Source organism: Pangasianodon hypophthalmus, chromosome 24 (assembly GCF_027358585.1).
Source record: "Pangasianodon hypophthalmus isolate fPanHyp1 chromosome 24, fPanHyp1.pri, whole genome shotgun sequence".
NCBI lineage: Eukaryota > Metazoa > Chordata > Actinopteri > Siluriformes > Pangasiidae > Pangasianodon > Pangasianodon hypophthalmus.
This window is the reverse complement of record NC_069733.1, coordinates 7312748-7333968: the sequence shown is the minus strand read 5'-3', so window position 1 is coordinate 7333968 and position 21221 is coordinate 7312748. Positions and strand designations below refer to the sequence as shown.

Below are 21221 nucleotides of genomic sequence, written 5' to 3'. Positions count from 1 at the left end.
AGGGGGACAGCACTCTGCGCTGCTAAGGGACATCAATGACTTAAATTAAGCATCCCAGAATCAGGGTGTGTCCTGCGGGCAGGAGCAGGCTCGAGTGTTTCGTGCAGATGACAAATGAAGCACCATTTTCGAGGCCCCATTGTGACCCAAACCTCCCGCACTGTCCCCTGACAGCGACAGCCCTGCAGACAGCCGGCTCTTTACAGATCATTTGGAGGAGCCTCAGAACAAGCTGAACTCATGAGCTACTAATGACTCTTTATATAAAGGGCACCATAATGCACTCCATCAGTACGTGGTGTTTTTGTGGGAATACAGAATAACCTCAGTGTGTTTGGATGTGTGTATTTCAGCCCCTGAAGAAAAATCTTAGGCTTAAACTATATGGCTATAACAGTTATAGTGAGAAAGCATGCTTCAAGTGTACTTTCATAAGAGCTCCAGGGATATAAATGTGTTTCAGCCTTAATGTAAAGCCGGTCTGTGCTGAGCTGCAGGGTCTTTTTGTTACACTGCTGAAATCCTATATGTGCTACCTGCTGTGCAGTAGCTACCTGTTAAGCACACCTTTTTTTTTATCTTATGCATTTTCTTCTGATTCAATATGCCTAGAGACAAGCTTTACCTTGTACATATTGCCCTCGGTTGAATGGGTTTGATTTCATGCCTGAGTAATCTAGCTCTCTGATCCAAGGGAATCTTTTATGTCCCTTAAACGAGGCCAGCTCTTGTTGCTGACTTAAGTATGTGCAACCTAGTATTGGAGACATGTCCTATCACTAGAATGTTTTATGATACCATTAGCCAGCGAAGACATGGAATGTAAAGTGGGACGCTAGCAATTAGCACGCGAGAATGCCATTATGGTGTATGCAAATGAAAAGACATACAAAGTGGTTCCGCATGAAGCAGATTCATCACCTGAATAAGGCATATCTGCCTTTGAATGGAAGAAAAAAGAGACTAGCACTATTTGTGGAAAAGTTCCAGACTATTTTAGAGGTCCCATGTTCTGCGGCTTCAGTCTTGGCGCTCTCATCTGTGTATATCAGCAGTACAAGTATCTAGCAATTAGTGCACATCCCAAAACTCCAGAAAACAAAAGTTTTCTCCATGCTTGCACGTGTCGCTTTCTCTTGACAGTACACATGCGAGCAGATCTCTCTCATCTGTGGGCGTCTGTGCCTTTTTTTGGAGAGCATTTAATAGCCCTAATGCTAGGTTAGGTGTCACTGGAGATGAAGCAGGGAAGATTTTCCCCCTCTATCTTCCTGTATAAAGAGCATAGCATAGTATCATTAAAATGTTCTCCTTTCATTTACTTATTTATATTTGCCTGCCGCCTCTGTGGCTTCAAATCCCGATCCCTGCTCAGCGGCAGGGCGACAGCACGTTCGGCATCATCGTGTCCCGGGACGGTGCCTGAGACACCGCTAAACGAAGCACTCGTGTACATGGCGCCACCTCTGTACGCACACACTTCAAAGCCTGCTGCTGTCAGCAGGGGGGAGAGGAGAGAGGGTGGAGCAGCCTTTGAGCGGCTCAAGGTCTTCTCCCATGGATGTTTGCTTTGTGCCAGCCACTTTCTCCAAATTGCTATCTCACCATACTGATTTGACTCTTCTTCCTCACAGAAACGTCTTTTCCTCCCAGTCTATTCTTCTTGTCTCCGCTCTTCTCTTAGAGAGCAGGTTCTATTCGGCGGGACAGCTCTCCATCATTAAAAGGGTGAATGCATGTTGCTCCAATTAAGATGGCAGAGCTGTCACCCGTTAACTGTAATGGAACCTGTAACGTGCAGAGCATCTCTGTGGCAGTCGCTTTTTCTGAAGGACTCTTTTGATAGCACTTTTATTGTTGTTTTCATCACCCACTTCTTTTCTTCCATTAGGTTCACGAACATTGATCTGTATCCTGTCACCTAGACATACAAACTTTTGTTTACTTAGTTCAGGAAGGTTTCCAAAGTCAGCTGCAGATACAGTAAGTGAGATCAAACTATAATGATCCTATAAGCTTTTCCTTCAGCTCTTCGGAAAGGGCACATAACTCTGTCCTTGCCCTACTCTGGTCATCCTGATCTCTAGTTTATTCTATTCAAAACTGGGTCAGATGTTAGGGCCCAGGTATTTTTAAACAATTAGGTCATTAAGATTGCTTCATTCATATTCCATGTATGCTTCAATAAAAACTTGCATATAAATACTTTAATCGTATGTATCATAACAGCCTCCTCAGATGTCAGCTTGTGATGTTGTGGAGGCTTGTTCATTCAGTGTTAATCCCATTCTGCAAGATGGATGGAGGCTAGACGAGTTCTCCATCTCTAACTGAGATTGTCTACAGATAGATCCTTGTCTCCCAGCACTAGTGATTCATGATTGTATTGAGTCAGCAGTAGATAGACTGGATATCTCACTGGGAGACACCAGTAATGACGTCAAATGCTTTGTGGGCCAGCAGCATGGCTGATGCTTTCGCACGACTGCAACATGAAGACTAGCACTATAATTGCCTGCTCACCTATGGCCAAAGCACACTGTCGTCTGTCTTCTTTCAACACCACTGAGCACAGATTCCAGCGGCTTTTTCTTTTGGGGTGTCTGGATTTTCTTCTTCTTACTCCTAGTTTGGCAAGTCACCCATTAATCTCACTTACATGAGATTAAAGGAATTCACCAGCATTTTTCCACCCAGTCTGTGTCTACTACATCTGTAGTGTAGGTGCGTTTCTCAGAGACAGGAATGTGGATTTTCACTGCACTAGAGAACCTGTTTGTTCATAATTAAAGTCTAAAGCAGTTAATAAACATTTATGTGAAAAATTTTTGCTTTTATGCATTATTTATTCAAAGGGATTTGTAAATTCGGCTCCTAATTTATCATTTTAGAAGAATTTGTGGTTATGTGTTACCAACAACAACATAAAGTCTGCGCATACACTTTACTGTATTGCCCCGGGGTGGCACAGAGGTGGAGAGGTTAGCATTGCCACCTCTCAGCCTCAGAAATGGTCCCCGGGTTTGATGCTGAGCCTGGGTTACTGTATAGATGGAGTTGTTCTAACCCCGTGTCTGTGTTGGTTTCCTTCAGGTTCTCCGGTTTTCTCCCACCTCCCAAAAACCGGCCAATAGGTGAACTGGCTGTGCTAAATAGCCCCAAAGTGTGAATAAGTGTGTGAGTGGGTGTGTGAATGGTTCCCTGCAATGAACTGGTATCCCATCCAGGGTGTATTCCCACCTCACGCTCTGGAAAATCTGGCCCAGGCAGGTCTGGCTGATGGGAGAGGTCCACCCGCAGTTCATTGTCTTTTGTCAGGCCCCAACCTCCTGCCATAGCCAGGTTAAGTCAAATGTTCCCCAGCCCCTGAAACCATTCTGGCTTCTCAACAAGTGACAGACTTTTAGTTTTCCCCATCTGTTTGCAGATGATCCGTGCCTAATGAAGTAAACTATCTTTCCTGTGTCTGTTGATTAAAGGGGATTTGAGCGAAAAAGGTTGCACAATATGTGGATTAAGGCCGCTTCAATGTCGCCAGCCCTGCAGGCAAAAAGAGAAGATTAAACTGAAAATTCGACTATGGTAAATGTAAGCTGGCGAGGAAATCTTGAATGTGCCCTCTCCCCGACCTCTTCGAATCAGACCTTGTATAATAACTCCAGTGTGATTTGCTCCATCGCTCTGAATTATAACGGTGCTGTTTGTGTCTGTTATGTGATTACCATGTAAAAACACTTTGAAGATTTTATGGCTAAGAAACACAAAAATTCAATGGCATTGCTAATAATGCTCTGCGTGGGAAATTTTGGGTACGAGAGGAAAGCTACTGGAAGAAGGTCTTGGATGCTCTTTCCCATCACCCTGACCTCAGTGCTGTTTGCTTTTCAGAGGCTTCTCACCCACACAGCCCCACTATCAATGCATTCTTAACACTGCCCACCTGATTCTGTGTGTGTGTGTGTGTGTGTGTTTTAACAGGTGCAGTACCGAGAGCTGAAACTGGATCCAAGTCACAGCCCAAATAAGAGAAAGAAAAATAACCCAGGATAGCTCTCTTCCTTCTCCCATGGACACAGACTTAGCATGCCAAGGACCGGCACTGATCTGGACCGGCTAGGTGTTCTTCCTTTCCTTTTCTCTCTCTCTCTCTCTCTCTCTCTAATCCTCTGTTTCTCGACAGAGGAGCACAAGTGGTGAATGTGAAAATAGAGGAGCACTTTTAATTATTACCATGAGGGTTTCCGCCATACTTGTTTACTTTTAGTACAGAGGAGAGTGTGAAAAACTCTTGACCCCTTTTAGAGTCGTACGGCAGGAGCTATTTGTCACTGGCTGGCATCAGGCAGATGGCTCTAAAAGCCAAGGTGTCCTTCCAGCGTAGCAGAGGGAGACCAGAGACAGGGAATGGCTTCAGCCACAAATAGCAGGATCAGCTGATAATACTGCCAGCCACAGTGGCACATCACGTCTCTATCTTGGAGGGGAAATATGATGGTTAGGTCGCAGTTTGCACCCTGTAATTTCCTCAATGTGGTAAGGTTGTGCGCTGAAACCCGACGTCCTCCAGAGCAGTTATTAGAGTTGTCAGCTAAGCCTCTTTACAGTTCGATTTATAGCTGCAACTAAAGTGTTTGGGGGGGAAAAAACAACTGCCTGGCCCATGAGCCAGTATTTATTCATCTGGGATATTTGTTTTAGGTAATTAGGTTATTTTAAGGGGATGAATGATGCATGCTTGGTTTATTTGCGGTAAAAAAGACTGGCATGTTTACACGAGGCATATTAGTTTTGGTGACAAAATCCATTTTGGTTACTGAACACTAGCCCACACTAAATCTTTTCCCTGCCTCTCTCGAGCCACGCTGCAGTGTGCCCGGGTCGCCACGAGGTGCCACCCTGCTAATATGGATGTCACTGTAGGTGGACAGAATGGAGGGTGTGTAGCGGGTGAGCGGCGTGCTAATCAAGTTCTCTTTTCCACTGTTTACTGTAGATTCAGTTTCCAAAAACGATGACAGGCAGCCAAACTTAGAGGGCAGCTTTGTGGGTGTCTTCATTGTAGGGAATAGCTTTCTTGAAAATGTCAATAGTGTGTGACAAGCTGCTTCAGGGACTTGGCAGGGGTGCGGCGCAGAGCAGGAGTTTACCACCGTTGCTGTGGAGGGAAGAGGACCAAGAGGGCGTAGCATGCCCTTTTTTCTGAACCTCTTCCCATCATTCCTTTCTGTATTTGGCACGCCATGCTTTTTCCTCTCCTTCATCCATTCAGTTGAGTGAGAGGTCACGGCTCGGCCTGTAGGGAGCCTCCTGAGGGATCTCTGCTGAGCAAGTGTTGAAAGATCACAGCACCATCAGAGGAGGCTTCTATTTGGCTTCGGCCCTTCCATGACGAGATTTTTTTTTAAAAAAAAAACACTCTCTTATGGCTGCTTTTCTATAAGCACATCTGTCATATTTGTTTGAAAGCATTTCCTTACAAAGACAACACACTCCCCATTGACCAAGACACTGATGGTACCGAAGTGATCTCCATTAAAAAAAAGGACTCTTGAAGAAATTGCTCAAAGGGATGATTTTTCTAAACCTGAATGTGTATGTGCTGTTCAACTTTCTTTTAATTGTTCAGTAGATGTATTGTGTGGCTTGTGCATCTCCCATCCCAAAAATTGTTTTCAGTTTTCAAAATGCATTTATGCTACGTTTGCAAGCAAACCAAAGTGGAACTTTTTAACATTATCAATGTAGAATGTAACATTTCCATAAAAGGCAAAAGGGAAAAAAGGTTACAGCACTTTTATTTGCACTGATTTTTAAATCTGTTTATTTAAGTTTTGTTTTTATTTCATGTAAATATATAATATGCTTGTAAATGTTAAGATGTTTATGATGTATAGCTCTTAATGTGTCATTTCCCTTAAAGATATTTAAAAGATATTTGCACCTGTTCCATCATCACTAAGCTCGAAGTGGTTGGATGAGGTGGGAATTATTGCAGGTAAAGGTGGAATGGGAGAGCACTGCTAAAATATTTCAGTAAATGCCTCAGATGAATGTCTATTAATTTTAAGAAAGAGATATGAAGATTATTAAATATTTTTATCATCTCTTGATTTTGTATTGGTCATCACTCAGGGAAAAGAATGTGTGAAATGTTTTTGATGGACGACTCAGCAGTGCATTGAAAGGAAACAAAGTCGGAGGTAATTTCAGGTACAAAGCTCAACAGATCACATGGTGTCCAAGGTGTAGGGCTATTCAGATGTAGGGAAGTTACTTTCTCAGATTCTTTGTGGTGGGTCTGCAGTAGAATAAAATACAGGTGTGTACAAGGCATTTCTCAATGCAAAAATGTGTGTCTAATCGGTCATCTCTGATTCCTTCAGCCACCATTAATCGTCCTGCCGTGCTGCCGCAATTGCAGTGTGTGCGCGCGACTCCAGCTGGGCCTCTGCTTCCTACCAAAGAAATCAGGCTTTGATGCAAACATGTACACATCACCCACTCACCGAGTGATCGAGGGGCTGCTCGTTTCATGCGAAGGGGCCAGAGGGGCCTCCCCTGTGCTCTGAGCCACCGTGCTCCCCTACCCTAATCATTTATTAGTCTGGCCGTCCCTTCGCTGTCTGATCCCTGCTGTTATTCAATATGAGCACAGAACATCGCACAGTGCACCTCGCTACAAATAACAGCACAGCCAGACGCTAATAATTACCGCTACATGAGAAAAGAGGGCAAGAACACTCGGGTTTGTTATTAATGAGACCTACCATCGCTCTTGCGCTGTCAGGTGCAGGCTATCTTTGCACGTCTCGGGTTCGGCTCTAATCCTGCCATATTCCACCCTGCCATACCAATCTCTCGTCACCTCTGGAAAACACAACATAGTTGAAAAGGCCGGCATCAGGAACTGGGCAATTCTTCATGGAGATCTGTGCATTTTTTTGGTTTTGACCCAAAGGGCTGTAATGGGATCAATAGAGTGAAAGGGTCTAAACTCTGAACCTCACCTGGCACACAGATGAGCCTGATCTATCTCTGTCCAGCATCATATGAGTGGGATAAGACCCGTCATCTGTGGGGTCCATTTAGCATGGGACAACACATAGCATACCACACAGAAGGAGGGTTGAACTAAAAGTTCAAGCATACCAGACCTCTAGAAAAAGCTGAACTATGGAGAAATAAGTGCAGATGGAGACTGTAGAGGACATAGACCTCAGACTGATTTCAGGAAAAAAAAAATGCAGTGTTGTCAGTAGACCTGTGACAGTTATGAATTACAAGATAACTATCATATTCATAAATGCGAGGAGTAGTCTTTTCTGTTAACTTATACCAGGTTTATAATCATAACAGTAGTATAATAACTATAGTGACTATAAACTGGACCATGTACTGTAGGAAAAACTACATTCATGTTGTACTATTCGATACCAGTGTACAAAATCATGACATTAACATTAAGCATGAGTGATCAAGTTACAACGAAATATTACTTTTTTTCATGACAAAACAATTCTATTTCACCCCTCCTTACCACCAGAGGTGTTCAAAATAACCAGGACACCCCCTAGTGCAAGTGCACATGTACGCTGAGCCCTTAAACAAAGTCATCTCTCCTGTCTTGGTGAGTGTATTTTTATACATTTTACACTTCGCTGAATTCACTGTGCTTCAGTGCAATGCTTTTATTGAGCTTTAAAGAAGGATTTGGACAGACAGCTCAACCATGTCCAAGCTCCCTGGCATGACGTGCAGGTTGGCCTGGGCCACATGCCCACCGCTCATGTCTATCACGTTGCTGGTGGTCTCGCCAGATGAAATATTATGTCCAGGTTTGCGATGCCCGTCGATGAATACACATACACAGACATTCGTGGGAGAACTTAAGATGTGTCACACACCGGCAATACATTAACCATTTTACTGCTGGAAGAAGAACACTCACTCCAATCTGCACAAGCTGATCCCTTTATGGGTAGCTGACTGATACCTCAGATCGACTATTCATCTGCCACAAAGGAAAGACACAGGGGGTTCCTTTATATAAGTAGAGACTGACCCACTGGGTAATGAATATCATCACCATGGCCTTCAGGTGGGCTAGATGCCCCACCACTACTGTGATATGCCACAGGGCATCACTTTGAGGCATACTACTCCAGGAAGTCAGCGTTGCTGCTATCTGGGCATTGCTGTACACCATCTCCAAGCTCTACAACCTCAGCAGTGTGTGTGTGTGTGTGGTGGCCATCTTGGAATACCTCTCCAGGTAGGTCGTAATGTGTTTTGATTCCTCATGACATCGTGGCATAGGTTATCCAGGCGATTCTCAATGCCCCTGACAGGAGGGGTGAAATAGAAAGCTAGTTACACATGTAACTGTGGTTCTGTCAACACCGAATAAGCACTAGGGTTCCTTGTTATTTGGGATCAGCACCGACTCAGCAAGAACTAGGCAAGGTTATAGTAAATGGCTATATAGTATAATAGATTGCTGTATCACAGTATTTGCAATAAATACTGCTATGTCAAATGTCACTTCATTACTTCTTGGAAGGTCTTGGCATGTGTGTGCACGTGCACAAGGGGTCCAGGTCACTGTCCCTGATGGTTATCTGGGGTTCACAGAACCATGGTTACGCAAGTAACTGACTTTACAAATAGCTTGCAGATCAGAGAATAATGAGTAAATTATGATGCAGATATAATTATATACATATAAAAAAAAAGATTATATATCGAGTAATATGTAGTCGTTGTCCCCAGCTACTTGTGTTTATTGCTGTAGGGCATTTGGAAATCTGGGATATGAACTTCATCAGGTTGCTGGTGTTTATTCTAATCCCCTTTCATTAAAGGTAATGTTTTGCTCTGAGAATAAGCAGGTGCTCACATGCTCTAGCGGAATCTCTACATTTATTGCAGACTGTTGTCTCTTACTAATTTGTACACTTTACAAAAATAGAGATTAACTTCTTAACTTCTTAATTTCCCACGTAGCAAAAGTGCAAAAAGGATTTTTTATTTAAAAAAAAAAAAAAAAAAAAGATGAAACATTCAAGGTCAGAGTGGAAAGTATAGACTAGTGTAAGCAGAGCTTAAGTATAACACAATAGAATAATAATAATAATAATAATAATAATAATAATAATAATATTTACACTATTTTATCTACAATCGTGACAGAAAGACTGGATATTTCCCTTGGTCCCATCAACAATTTAATGAGAACTACTAGCTCTTTGCAAGTGTGGAAGCACAGTCACAGTTCAGGCTTGCCGTTGAGCAGAGCTGTCCCCTCAGCCTGCAGGTCCTTCAGCAGCTGGATGAGCAGACTGGTGTGTGTCCCGTGGCAGTGTGTTAGCGCAGGACTCAGCTGCAGCACATACTGTTCCATACTCATCAGCGTCCTCAGGTCATGGGCCAGGGCCCCTGCTGTAGAGTTACCCCAGTGTGAGCTTAGTGTCTCAGGGTTCAGGCTAAGCAGTGTCTGTGCTGTAGACGGACTGAGCTCCAGCTCTGGCTCTGCAGTTTCATACGAGGGGATGTGCTGCTCCGCTAAATAGGTGAGGAGGAGGCAGCTGAGGAGACATGAGCAGGTCTCCACAAAGGCCATGTCTCTCACCTCAGACCTCTGGACTGCCAGAGCTGTGTCTCCTTCTTCAGCGCAGCGTATGAGCTCCTCACGCAGCGCCGCACAGGAAACCAGGTCCAAAGGAGTGTGACCAGAACTATCACGCAACTGCAACAGCACAGAACCTACATAAAACAAAGAAAAGGCTAGGGCTTAATGGAAAGGACATGTGTAGAGTAGTGTGTGCAGTAGTGCTTTAAAAGTGGTGATGGCAAATATTTAGTTTTCATTTTAACCTAGATGTAATGGACATTTAATAATATAATGCCAGTCTGCCATCATTTTTTTCTGGGTACATCCAACTGGTACCTACAGCCATTTTATTGGCTACATCTAAAGGAAAAGTACCATCAGAGGAATACAGCTGGACAGATATTATTTGGTTGATGGACCATTCTTAGCACAGTAGTGTCACTGACTTGCTGTTGGGGTTTTTAAACAAATCAATGTCATTTCTGGTTTGAGAGACATTCCCCTTAAGGATAAGAACAGGAACTGTGAAAGGACAAGTTAAGCTATTGTCTCTAAAAGCACATTTCAATGGCAGAGTGATCTGACACAGCATGATTACTAAGTCAAACCCAGAACTACTCGTACCTTAGTTTCTGATCACATGACATGACCTATATGAGCTTCAAGGTCTAATTTACCTTTACCCAGTTTTTGGTATTGTCTGATGAAACACTAAGCAGTGAATCAAAAGAAATTTTGAGTTTTCCATTGTAATCCAGGTACTGTACAATTTTCAGCCTGATTTTGCAGACAATCGAGACACCCGACAACAAAGTTCTGCCAGTGTCACTGCTATATCACTCATATAAAAGCCACCAATTGGAGGACAGCATAGGATTACACAAACCTCACAGGACAGCTACAAATACGGTAGTGTCAATGGTGAAACATAAAAGAAACAAGGTAATGGACAGAAAAAAACTTTATTATCTCAAGCTCGCTTTGAAGAATATTTCTGTTTATGCAAACCCATTTTCTACATGAGCATGGATCACACTGACTGATGATATGAGCAGAATGTGAGGATTTTCTTTAATCACAGAGCTATTGTTGGAGGATTTTCATCATATAATTTGACATGGAGAAAACATTATCACAGAGTCTGTTATAGAATTCATCTGAAGATCAGTGTGACAAGCAAGACCAGTCTAACAGCACACTCTAAAACCAGCTGTATTCGATGAAAATATTATGAGACACTACTGTTGAAGTTTGCTGTGCTATACTGTTCAACAGAAAGGTTAGAATCCAAGTTACCAAATCACATACTTTTGTTCCAAATAGTAAACCACTATACTGTATAACACTTTCTGATATAGTGTATAGTATAGTGTATAGTGATGCAGTTCATGTAGGTTTTTTCCCCCCAAAAAGGAGGTTGTCTGACTTGCTTGATGTCTGTGTTTGACCAATCAATGGACTACAATATTTCTTGTTCTACCAATGTTTGGTATTCTTTGTACCCTGGCATGAAGGATATTTAGTTATGCGGCACTGAAAACAACTCAACATCTTATACTATACTCTACCAATGCTACTGTGCCTGACATCCACATGATACCACAGCACAACACCTCAATAACATGTCACTACCATGTCAGTGCTATTACAGTGCCAAGAACTGTCCATCTCCCAAACCTCTGGCCAGTGGTGCTCCATTTCTATTTGATGGACACTGGACCAATAAACTGGAAATTACCTTGCAAGTACCATTTAAAGAAGTCAGCACTGCTGCTACCTTACCATTGCTGTATGCCTTATTCAGGTTCTACAGCCTCAGCGGCATGACTGTGGCTTTCTGGTTAACCACAAGGTGTGTTTATTCCTTATGGCTTTATGTCTACTGCCTTGCAAGCTGAATATGAAATGTTTTTAATGGTTTAAGGTTTAAAGTTCATAAGGGAGAATATAGCAGGGTTCAGCCAGGGGACACAGTGTGGATACATTCGCACACACAAAATGATCTGCCTGCCACTTGTTCCTTTAGGCTACTGCTTCACACTCCATGGCAAACTAGTTGTGACAATGAAATGATGGCTAGTCTGATCAAGTCACACACTGACATTGACCTAATCGAGCAGTGTGCTACAGTGTCGTTTCCCACACTGCATATCTGTCACTTCATATAAAACACCAATGCACAGAATTTCACAGCATCGCTAATATGGGCCTGATAAGCTTTTTTATGATGAGAAAAAAATAAGTGTAACAAAGTTAAAGGAGGAGCTACTAACTAAATTAATTCCAGCATCATATTACAGCTTGGACATTCTGGCTCTTCTTCGACTGAACTACAGATCGAAAGTTTGGACACGGCTGTTCAGAGGTACATTTGTATTATTTTCTACAATTATTTCAATAATAAAGAAAAACACACTCTTGGCATCTTTTCAAACAGATTCACCTAGGAGGCTTTTTTAAACCTTGTAAATAGGCCAAGCTCCTCACTACTTGTTTGCAGAAACAATATAATTTGAAGCAAAAAATTACTTGTTTAAAGTAAACAGACATTTTGAAAAAAAAAAAAAATAATAAGTGTATAAATGGACATTAACTTCACTATTTACATTTGTCTCATATCAACCATATTCCTTTATCAGTATTATCAGTACTGTTTAAGAGAATGAAAAATATATATTTAATCTCATGTGATCTTGCTTGCTGTGTATATCTATCTATTGAGCTACTATTAATTAGGTTTCTCTTTCAGACATACATTTAAGCACAAAGTAGGTCTTGATCAGCCCACGTCAAGTGTGGCCTCTTTCTATGCTTCCAATCAATGCATTTCTAAAGAAAACTGTACCTGATGGCACTTGACTCCTAAACCCATTTGTGAACTTGGCAGCAGCACTCCAGCAATCCTGCAAGTGAAAATGTTGATGCTTGGAAGAATTGCTGCTGTCAAAAGCCAATATGTTTGCTTTGTGCATGTGAGAAAAAGACAAGGTTTTCAGTCACAAATGACTGTACCAGGTGAGGATCCAGTGACCTGGTAAACAAACATCTCCATTATTTCTCCTCGGCAATTGATTACTTTAAAAGTGCAGGCGTAATGGTAGATGTTTGTGTTCGAGGGCACAGGCAATGTGCACATTGACAGGTCATCTCTATACACCATGATATTCAGAATGTCTGAGCAATTAGTAGAGCTGTATTGAGAAAGAAAGAAAATACGGAAGAAGAATAAGGCCAAAATATTACTTTATGAGAGTTACATCAAACAGTGTTTCCTGATATCTTTATGAAGCATTTTGAAAAAGGGGTGGTTATAAAAGGTTGAAAGCAGCATTTGGAAAGAAAAAAAAAAAAGAGAGAAAGTTACGTGCTTCCAATAATTTGTCATAAAACATCAAACTCCAGGGTACCTGGCATCCTGAGAACAGAATGGGAGCACATTACTGTATTAAAAAAAATAATCAAATTTTCTATAATTAACTACTTAAATATACTATAGATTGATAGATAGTTAATGAATGAGTTGCCTGTTAGATCAATGTTGGAAGCTGTTTCCCCCATATTCACCATTCCCAATTTTTTTAAATCAGTGTAACCATGCTTGAAATGCATCCAGTAAAATAGTGTAAGGATTTAGAGCCACTTTTAGTTAGAACATTAAGATGTTTTTTTTTTGAATGGTTAACGTTCATTAACGCTCATCAGAGTTAGACTGAGACACCATGAGGCAGCGACTGCACTGCTGCTGCTTGTGATGGTGTACAGTTGTGTAGTGTATATGGTCAAGTGAATATCAGGACAAATCTTCTTCAAAGATTATTCAGGCATAATAATATAAATGCAGGAATGCCTACTGTAATATTTACACTCTGCAATATTTACACTATGCAGAGTTTTACAGGACCAATGGGTTTGAAGTCAATTTGCAAGACATCCGAGTTACTTTAATGCAAAGTAACAAGCTACGAGGTCGGTTCAGGTTGACTGAGCACGCAGTTTGCATCTTTCTGTTTTGTGGAGAGCACGTTTATTGCTTCTTTGGAAGGTTAGTTCATAGCCCCAGATGCAAAGCATGCAAAGATGCAAATCTTGGCTACACAGCCATATGCAATGTGTGGATTGCTACTGCAATTCATCTAATAAGCAGCAGAGGCCTCCTTTAAAGGGTTTTTAAAGTGTAATTCCTTATTTTGGAAAATTCCTGAACATTTTCACTCATTGAGAAGTAAACATATTCATGAATAAAAGAAAAGAAGAAGAAAAGACCTGGCTTTCTAAACTGATTTTTACAGAGTTTGTGACACAAATCAGGGTCACACTTACAAGCAAAGGTATTCAAACTACCTGCTGCCAGGTTTGCTCAGATTTTAGTAAGGAGAAAATGGTGGCATATCTGTAAACATTTGTTTTCTTTGGATATTATTGTTTCTTGCAAGAACTTCCACATCTTAGCCAAGATAGACAGCAAAATTAACACTTGCAAGTTAAGGTTAATAGAAGAGGAGCTGCTGGCAATTAGCTACTGAAAATGATGCACCAGCTGCTCCATTCTGATTCTCTTTTTTTTCATATTATAAACTAGAAATAGTTTTCATAGTACACTACTGCAGTGTTGTGTAGTGTAGTGTTGACTGGCTCTGGCTATAGACTAAGCAACAAACTCTCTAAAGGGACAGTAAGCATACTAGTTTAAAAAAAAGAAAAAATTACCTTGGCACAAAACAACTAGTTTACAGCCATTATTTGACGTAGCTTTTAGAGACTATGTATACTTCAGAGTAGTTGTGCATTGGATCCTATGAGACCCAAAATACTCCTGGAAGCAGGTGTGAAGCAAGAAGTCAGATATAAAGCTTGCAGTACAAAGAAATGACACTTTCATTAACATTAGAGCATGCTGAACGAGACTCGAGCGGTGCATTTACAGCACTCCATACTTTACCCTGGTCAGGTCATGCTGGTTTATATGATCAACGTGTTTATATTTTCTGAATTTGAACCAAATGAGTGCACTAGAAAACATCATGGGCAGGTACAGACAAAAGTAATAAATGTGGAAGTGGACAGGATTGGTCAGAATTCTTTCAGGAGCAGGAGGAAGTGGCATTTTAAAAAACAGTCCCAGACACACCGCTACTTCAGAACTCTGGATCCGGCAATTTGATCCGACTCAGCGAGTTTCTCTAGAATTGTGGCTTTTTCCATGAAATCGTTTTGAATGATTTCTCCATGAATAAAAGATTATAATAAATTTTTCAAGGGTCCCTGGAAGACTAGTGATTAGGCCTTGATGCTCTCACTGCCATGGCCCAGGTTCGATTCTTGTCCAGGGAACCAAAAACAGCCACTGGGGATGCACACGACAGTACACTCCCAGTGCTGGTCCCAAATCCAGATAAAATTACTGAGGGTTGCGTCAGGAAGGGTATCCTGCGTAAAAACTGTGCCAAATCAAATATGTGGACCAATGATCGACTGTGGCATCCCCTAACAGAAGCAACTGAAAGAATATCATCATTACATTTTCCAAACAAAATTTTCCAAATTTAAAGTTTTGTACAACAACAGCAAAATGTCTTTTCCTTATTAGCACTGTTTACAGCGAAATACCAATGAAGGACTCAAATGAAAATGGATATGTATTCTTACAAAACACTCAGACAGACCCTAATGCACAAGTAGTTGTAGTGTATGAGCACTGCGCTGAAGCCTTATTTAAAGTGGGAGATAAAAATGAACTGACATTGAGCATTTAGGAAAGTAATTAAAATCTACATCCTTGGAAATGCAAGCATGCATGAATATGAGAAAGAAAAGACATAAGAGCTTTTCATTTTCACTGCCAGACAAGTGTCTCGTTTAAAATCAGGATGACACAACACTCGCTTCTGTTTACTTTCCCATGGTGTCCTGTATCAAACCCACTGGCTCAGAGAGAGAGAGCTGCTCCCTACCGCCGCCATGTCAAAGCATCTGACAGGCCGAAACCCGGAATGTGACAAAAGCTGAGGCGCGTGCACCTTCCCAAACAAGCACACACGCATACACACACAAAGCAGTTGCTGATAAATGCAAGCTACGTGCAGGCCTCCCTCCCCCAGGACAATGGTATGAGCCATTGCCTATTCTTCACAATGGCCCATGAAATCCACATCTGTCAGTGCACACATGCACACACACACACATGATTGGCCTGGATTTAGTAAGATATTGGCTCGTGCATCATGGAGAGTGATTGAAGTGAGCCCAGGTATTGGCTTACTGTGGCAAAAACTGTGCTTGGCAGATAAATAAAACACCTGGAGGATTAGATGTGAATGTCTGTAATTAGGCTCCGTATGCCATGTGCTTTTTCATACACACATACAGCGTGGAACAGGAGCAGAAGAATTCAGGTCCAATGTTTGTGCTTTTGCCACTTGAGGAACTTGCATGCAAATATACACCACACACACACACACACACACACACACACACACACACACACACACACAAAACCAGTAAGCAGCCTCTTGGCCTTTAGAGGGCAGGCAAAGACTAGAAATAGAGAAGAGTCGGAATGGGGAGGAGGGGAGGAAAGAACAAGAGTGTGTGTGTGTGTGTGTGTGTGTGTGTGTGTGTGTGTGTGTGTGTGTGTGTGTGTGTGTACAGAGAGTGTACATGACTGTGAGAATGAGACAGTCAGACGTCATATCTCCACAATCTGGATGTACTGCTTGCAGATTGTAACAAGGTAAAAGGCAGAGCAGTAATCTGGCACAGAACATCAGAACATGAACTGCTAGCATCAGTGTGTCATATTATGAACATGATGCTCTCTCAATGTGTGTGTGTGTGTGTGTGTGTGTGTGTTGTGTGTGTGTGCTCGTGTGCGCGTGCGATCTAACCCACACTGACCATGACAACAACCCAGACACATACAAATAAAGAACTGGTGTTACAGCACAGTCAGGGCTCTTTGGTGCATATCATACAAAAAAAAATAAAACACACACACACACGTTAGTATAATTATTAATGCAGCTAATTAATGCTAACCCAAAAACTAAGCCTTCTATAAATCTAACCCTAAACCTAATTAAATCTAACCCTAACCTTAACCTCACCAGAACCTAACCAGAAGCAAACCTTTTGACTTTTTTATTTAAGGTTTTTTCTTTTTTTTTTTTTTTTAAATAAAATCTGCAAGATGTAAAAACATGCTCCCACACCCACACAAATCTAAAAACTGGTACCACATGGGCAGTTGTTAAGGTACTCTTCACTTGTGAGTTCAAATACCAGGAGTGACAGAGAGCCACTGTTGGACCCTTGAGCAAGGCCAGTCACTTAACAGTCAGTTACCCTGAGTCTCTTCTCTCAGTTGATGAAAAGCCTCATGAGCAACATGAGTAAGATTTGTCACTTAACTGCTGAATGTTTCTCACCTTTTGGCCACAGTACATGCTGCTCGATCAATATTAAGCTCAGTTAGAACTACAGTTCTAGGTTTTGTTCAAGTAGGTTTCCATCCAAAGGATTTTATGTGAAAAATGTTTTATTCTAGTGAAATATTTGCCAATGCAGGCAATTGAAATAAAGTAACTGTATCCCGTCTCACTTGTATGTTGCTTTAGATAAAAGCATCAACCAAATAAATAAATGTAAATGTAAGTATTTATAATATTTTACAAATATTAACAAATCTTTTGATTTTAGTGAATAATTTTGACATTTGATTTTGTTGACGCATGAAATATGCAAAAGTACAGTGGAAATGCTTTTACAGACTAAATACTGTAATTCTGCGTAAATGTAGCAGAATTCACTCCAGTGGAAAAAACACGACAGCAAGACATGCTAATTCTAGTGAATAATGTGACTTATATTCGAAAGGAAACTATGTCACAATAAAAGAGCTGTTTGTAATTACAGGTGCTCAATCATTTCTTTTCTGTGCCATTCTCGTCGAAAAAGTTATTAACCATGGAGATTATATGAAACTTGCTCAAATTAATCAGTAGTCTGTATATTATGTCTGGCCTGCTCTTTTTCCTGTCAGTAATGGAAAAAATATTAAGGCAGGTATTGGTGGAGATGTATCTTTCAAATGTATTTTTAAACAAAAAGCCAATTTGATGAGCAGTGGTAGCTCAGTGGTTAAGGCATTAGACTGCTGATCAGAAGGCCATGCGTTCCAATCCCAGCACCACCAAACTGCCCCTGTTGGGCCCTTGAGCAAGGCCCTTACCCCTGAACTGCTCAGGTGTATAAATGAGATACAGTAAACGTAAAATGTAATGTCCTTTCACTTCTGTAAGAAAATCTTATAACAAAGATTTGTTGATCAGAGTTTTATAAGTAGTTCTGTAACTGCAGGAAGAAAAATAAGCCTAATAATTGTAGTGTATAATGAATTTCAGTTCACTATTACATCAGTAGATAGCAAACTTTCAAAAATGAATCTATCATATCTCAATAGTTTAACAATAATTTGTCATTGGTGACATGAGTTCTGGCTTTTCCCTTAATCAAACAGCATTTGCTGCCCTGCTTTCATGAGGACCCCCACAGTCTGTTCGAAAGCTGGCCCTGAACCCACAGGACCCTGAGCCATGCCAGCCGTCTCTCATTCAAGCCCTGCATTCACAGCCACTGCATCTCCATTAAGATGCGAGAGCCATAGCAGCCGCGTGAAGGCTCTTTCACTGGCCTCTCCTCCTCCTGGCTAACTCTACCACTGTTTGGATCCGAGCTGATGCGGTTGGCGTGTCGCGCTCCATTTCAATCAGGAAGGAGTTTCTCATTGTGCAAAATTCAAAACCAAGTCTAAAAAAGCAGACAGCTGGTTGTGCTGTGCTGTGTGTGTTTGTGCGTGTGAATGTGTGTCTTGGGCAAAATAAGGGCAAGGGCAACCACAGTCACAGCCTGCCAGAGCCATAGGGTTAGAGAGTAAGGTTGAACCTGTAGCTGAGCCTGTGTCCTCCAGCAGGAATGATTATTTCATGGGGAGGATGCTGCAATTGAGAGGGCTGTGTTTGGGGCGCTGGAACAGTTGACCTGCTTGGCCTAGATGAAAGCAACTATCGGCACGAGCAAGGTGAAAGCGTGCTGCCTGCCTGCATAGCTAAGGAGCACAGAGTGGAAAAAGTACTGAACACAGCGTGGAGGTTATGATCAAACCCACATGTAGTGCTGATAGTACATTTCAGGGGGAGTGGGGATGGGGTGGTCATACAAATACACACGTCTGGTATAACAGACAAAACACTACAACTCTGTTTAGAGAAGCAAATTGGATTTCTTGGCATAGCCATTATCTGAATACAAAAGGGTTAGGGTTTCAGCACAAAAAACACACAAAAAAAATGATTTTTTCCCCCCCCAATAAATCCTAAGCCACATTTGTATGTGGTTTCAAATCTAATTAAAATTTCCTATAAAGATTTCTCAAACTTGTCAAATGTGATTTAATGTGTTTTTTTTCCATCATTTGTTTGATAATGCTTCTTGATGTTAGCAATTTGCAGAAAGCACAACTTCATGGACAAGAGCCAGCATGAAGGCAGGTGGGGGAGGAAAAAAAAACGAAGGCCTGAAGCGATGAAGCGATGGTATAGCTCATTCTTTTGTTGAAAAATTCACCTTTTTCCCTGGTATCTACACTGAATACATTCAGAACGCGGACAGTGAGAATCTCCGCAGAGGTATCTAGCTAAGCAGCTTCCACAGCGTTAGCTAAGTAGCTCCTGCTTTACACACACCACCAGTAACTTCCACTCAGCGTATGCATCATCACTGCTATAAAACTTATGTGGATATGCGAGAAAATTCAACTACAGTCCAATAAAACAAATCAGTGTACGAGTCATCCTATTTTCATACACAGCCACAGAATTTGTAGCATCAAAATGTCACAATATGGTTTTAAAGCCCCATTTGAACACTCTAAAATAAGCTTCAGTCAACACTGCATTTCTACAGCAATGTCCTGCAGCACAAAGTCAAGCTCAGTATGCGTATGTATGCATGTGTCAGGGGTACTCAAGTAGCTGTCTGCTTCCCAGACACATCACACTTCTAATTTTCCCAAACATCCTCCTCTGACCTCTTTTCACTCGCTTCTATTGGGCCAATCTCCGCCGGCTCGGAAAAAAAAACACATTCTCACCGGGACCAAACAATCCCAATCTAATTTACTTTTTGAGGCCAGAATATGTACATGTGTTAATGGGAGAGCAGAATCAAATTAACTATAATTAGTCGGAGCAGAGGAGAGCGGCGAGTGGTGTTGGGGCGTGTGGGAAAGACAGAGCTTGTTTCATCCTTTTCTCCCCCCACCTCATCCTTTAACTGTCATCTAGCCATCCTGCAGTGTGTTTACATGTCACATGCGATTTAATGCTTTCACAATTCAACAACTTAATGATATGTAAGTAGTCAGACACACAAAAATATTCCTGTCCTCACAAAACTACATGATGTTTAATGAAGACACTGCTAAAAATTACTTGCAGAGATGGGATATTCGGGTGGCCAGACATTTTAAATGACCCCAACCATGATTTTTAAGTCTTTATCTCCTCCTGCTGTTTGAGTGAAAATTATTAACACAATGCTAAAGTCACAAGTTATTAGAGGATATTTTGGAACCTGAACAAAACCTGCATGTTGAGCTTTCTAGCTAGCTAATCAGTTTTAGTCTACTTTTAGATACATTGCTGAGAAAACTGCAAAGAAAATTAAGATACTGACATCTACTCATGCCTGTTAGACACAAATGCAGCCTAGTTAACAAGCCGGCTAGCTATCAGGTACGGCCGGAGGACATGAAAGCATGTCCAATCTTTATATACATACTGTTTTTCCTTTTCTTTTTTTAAATGTAGAAAAAGGACAAGGAAATGTTCCTAGGCCAATTTTCACATTTTCTTCGGCATTAAAAATATTAAACAATTTATTATTCTACATAGATCAAGTTCAGGAGTATTTTAAAGAGCGTAAAGCTGAACTGAGTGAAAAGTACTGAAGATGCACCGTGTGAGGTGTTACTCTATAAAGCAGGTCCAGATTTAGACGTACTCGTCTCATTTATTATCTTATGTAATGTGCAGTAGTCTACACTGCTCCATTACCTGTAATGTACTTAACTGCAGTGAAAAATGTGTATTCACTGGCATCCTTCACTAAAGCAGAGATGACACAGTTCCCCCGCCCCCCCATCCTGACTCTCTGTGCTACATGAAAAGACGCCTCCATCTTCCAATATCAATAAGCGCTGCCACGATTCTCAGCGGAGTTCGAGCTAGAACGTGCACACTGAAATACTGAGTCACAGTAATATCAAATAATATTCTAATATGCCTATGTACAGAGAATAGCTCACATATATAATGCTCATAGAAGAGGAAAGAGATTGGGCAGTTAGCATATGAAAGTGTACACTTGGGGATACGAGTGACTGCTTCTGAAATTCAGCAGAGTCTTAGAAGGGCTTTGGATCTAAAGTGTGTGTTTGAATGTGTGTGTATATGTGCTAGTTTTGCACACGAGTAAGTGATGTGCACTAGGGCAAGGCGATATGATGAAATGATATTAACACTGAGATAAATTATGGTACTTCTACAACACTGAC

The 21221-nt window shown here is 41.4% G+C and overlaps 2 protein-coding genes across 6 annotated transcripts in view; one reads left to right on the top strand and one right to left on the bottom strand.

Moving 5' to 3' along the window:
* The window catches only part of mctp1a (multiple C2 domains, transmembrane 1a), a 144864-nt gene extending 138754 nt beyond the window's left edge, over nucleotides 1–6110 (top strand). For all 5 annotated transcript variants that reach the window (XM_053228827.1, XM_053228826.1, XM_053228828.1 and 2 more), the window contains one exon: nucleotides 3979–6110. In XM_053228827.1, the coding sequence (XP_053084802.1) occupies nucleotides 3979–4050 (72 nt within the window). In that variant the 3' untranslated portion in view covers nucleotides 4051–6110. The remainder of the gene's footprint in view (nucleotides 1–3978) is intronic.
* Nucleotides 6111–8900: 2790 nt separating this feature from the next.
* slf1 (SMC5-SMC6 complex localization factor 1) overlaps nucleotides 8901–21221 on the bottom strand; it is a 39026-nt gene continuing 26705 nt past the window's right edge. The window contains exon 19 of the mRNA XM_026931279.3: nucleotides 8901–9762. Within this exon, the coding sequence (XP_026787080.3) occupies nucleotides 9266–9762 (497 nt within the window). The 3' untranslated portion in view covers nucleotides 8901–9265. The remainder of the gene's footprint in view (nucleotides 9763–21221) is intronic.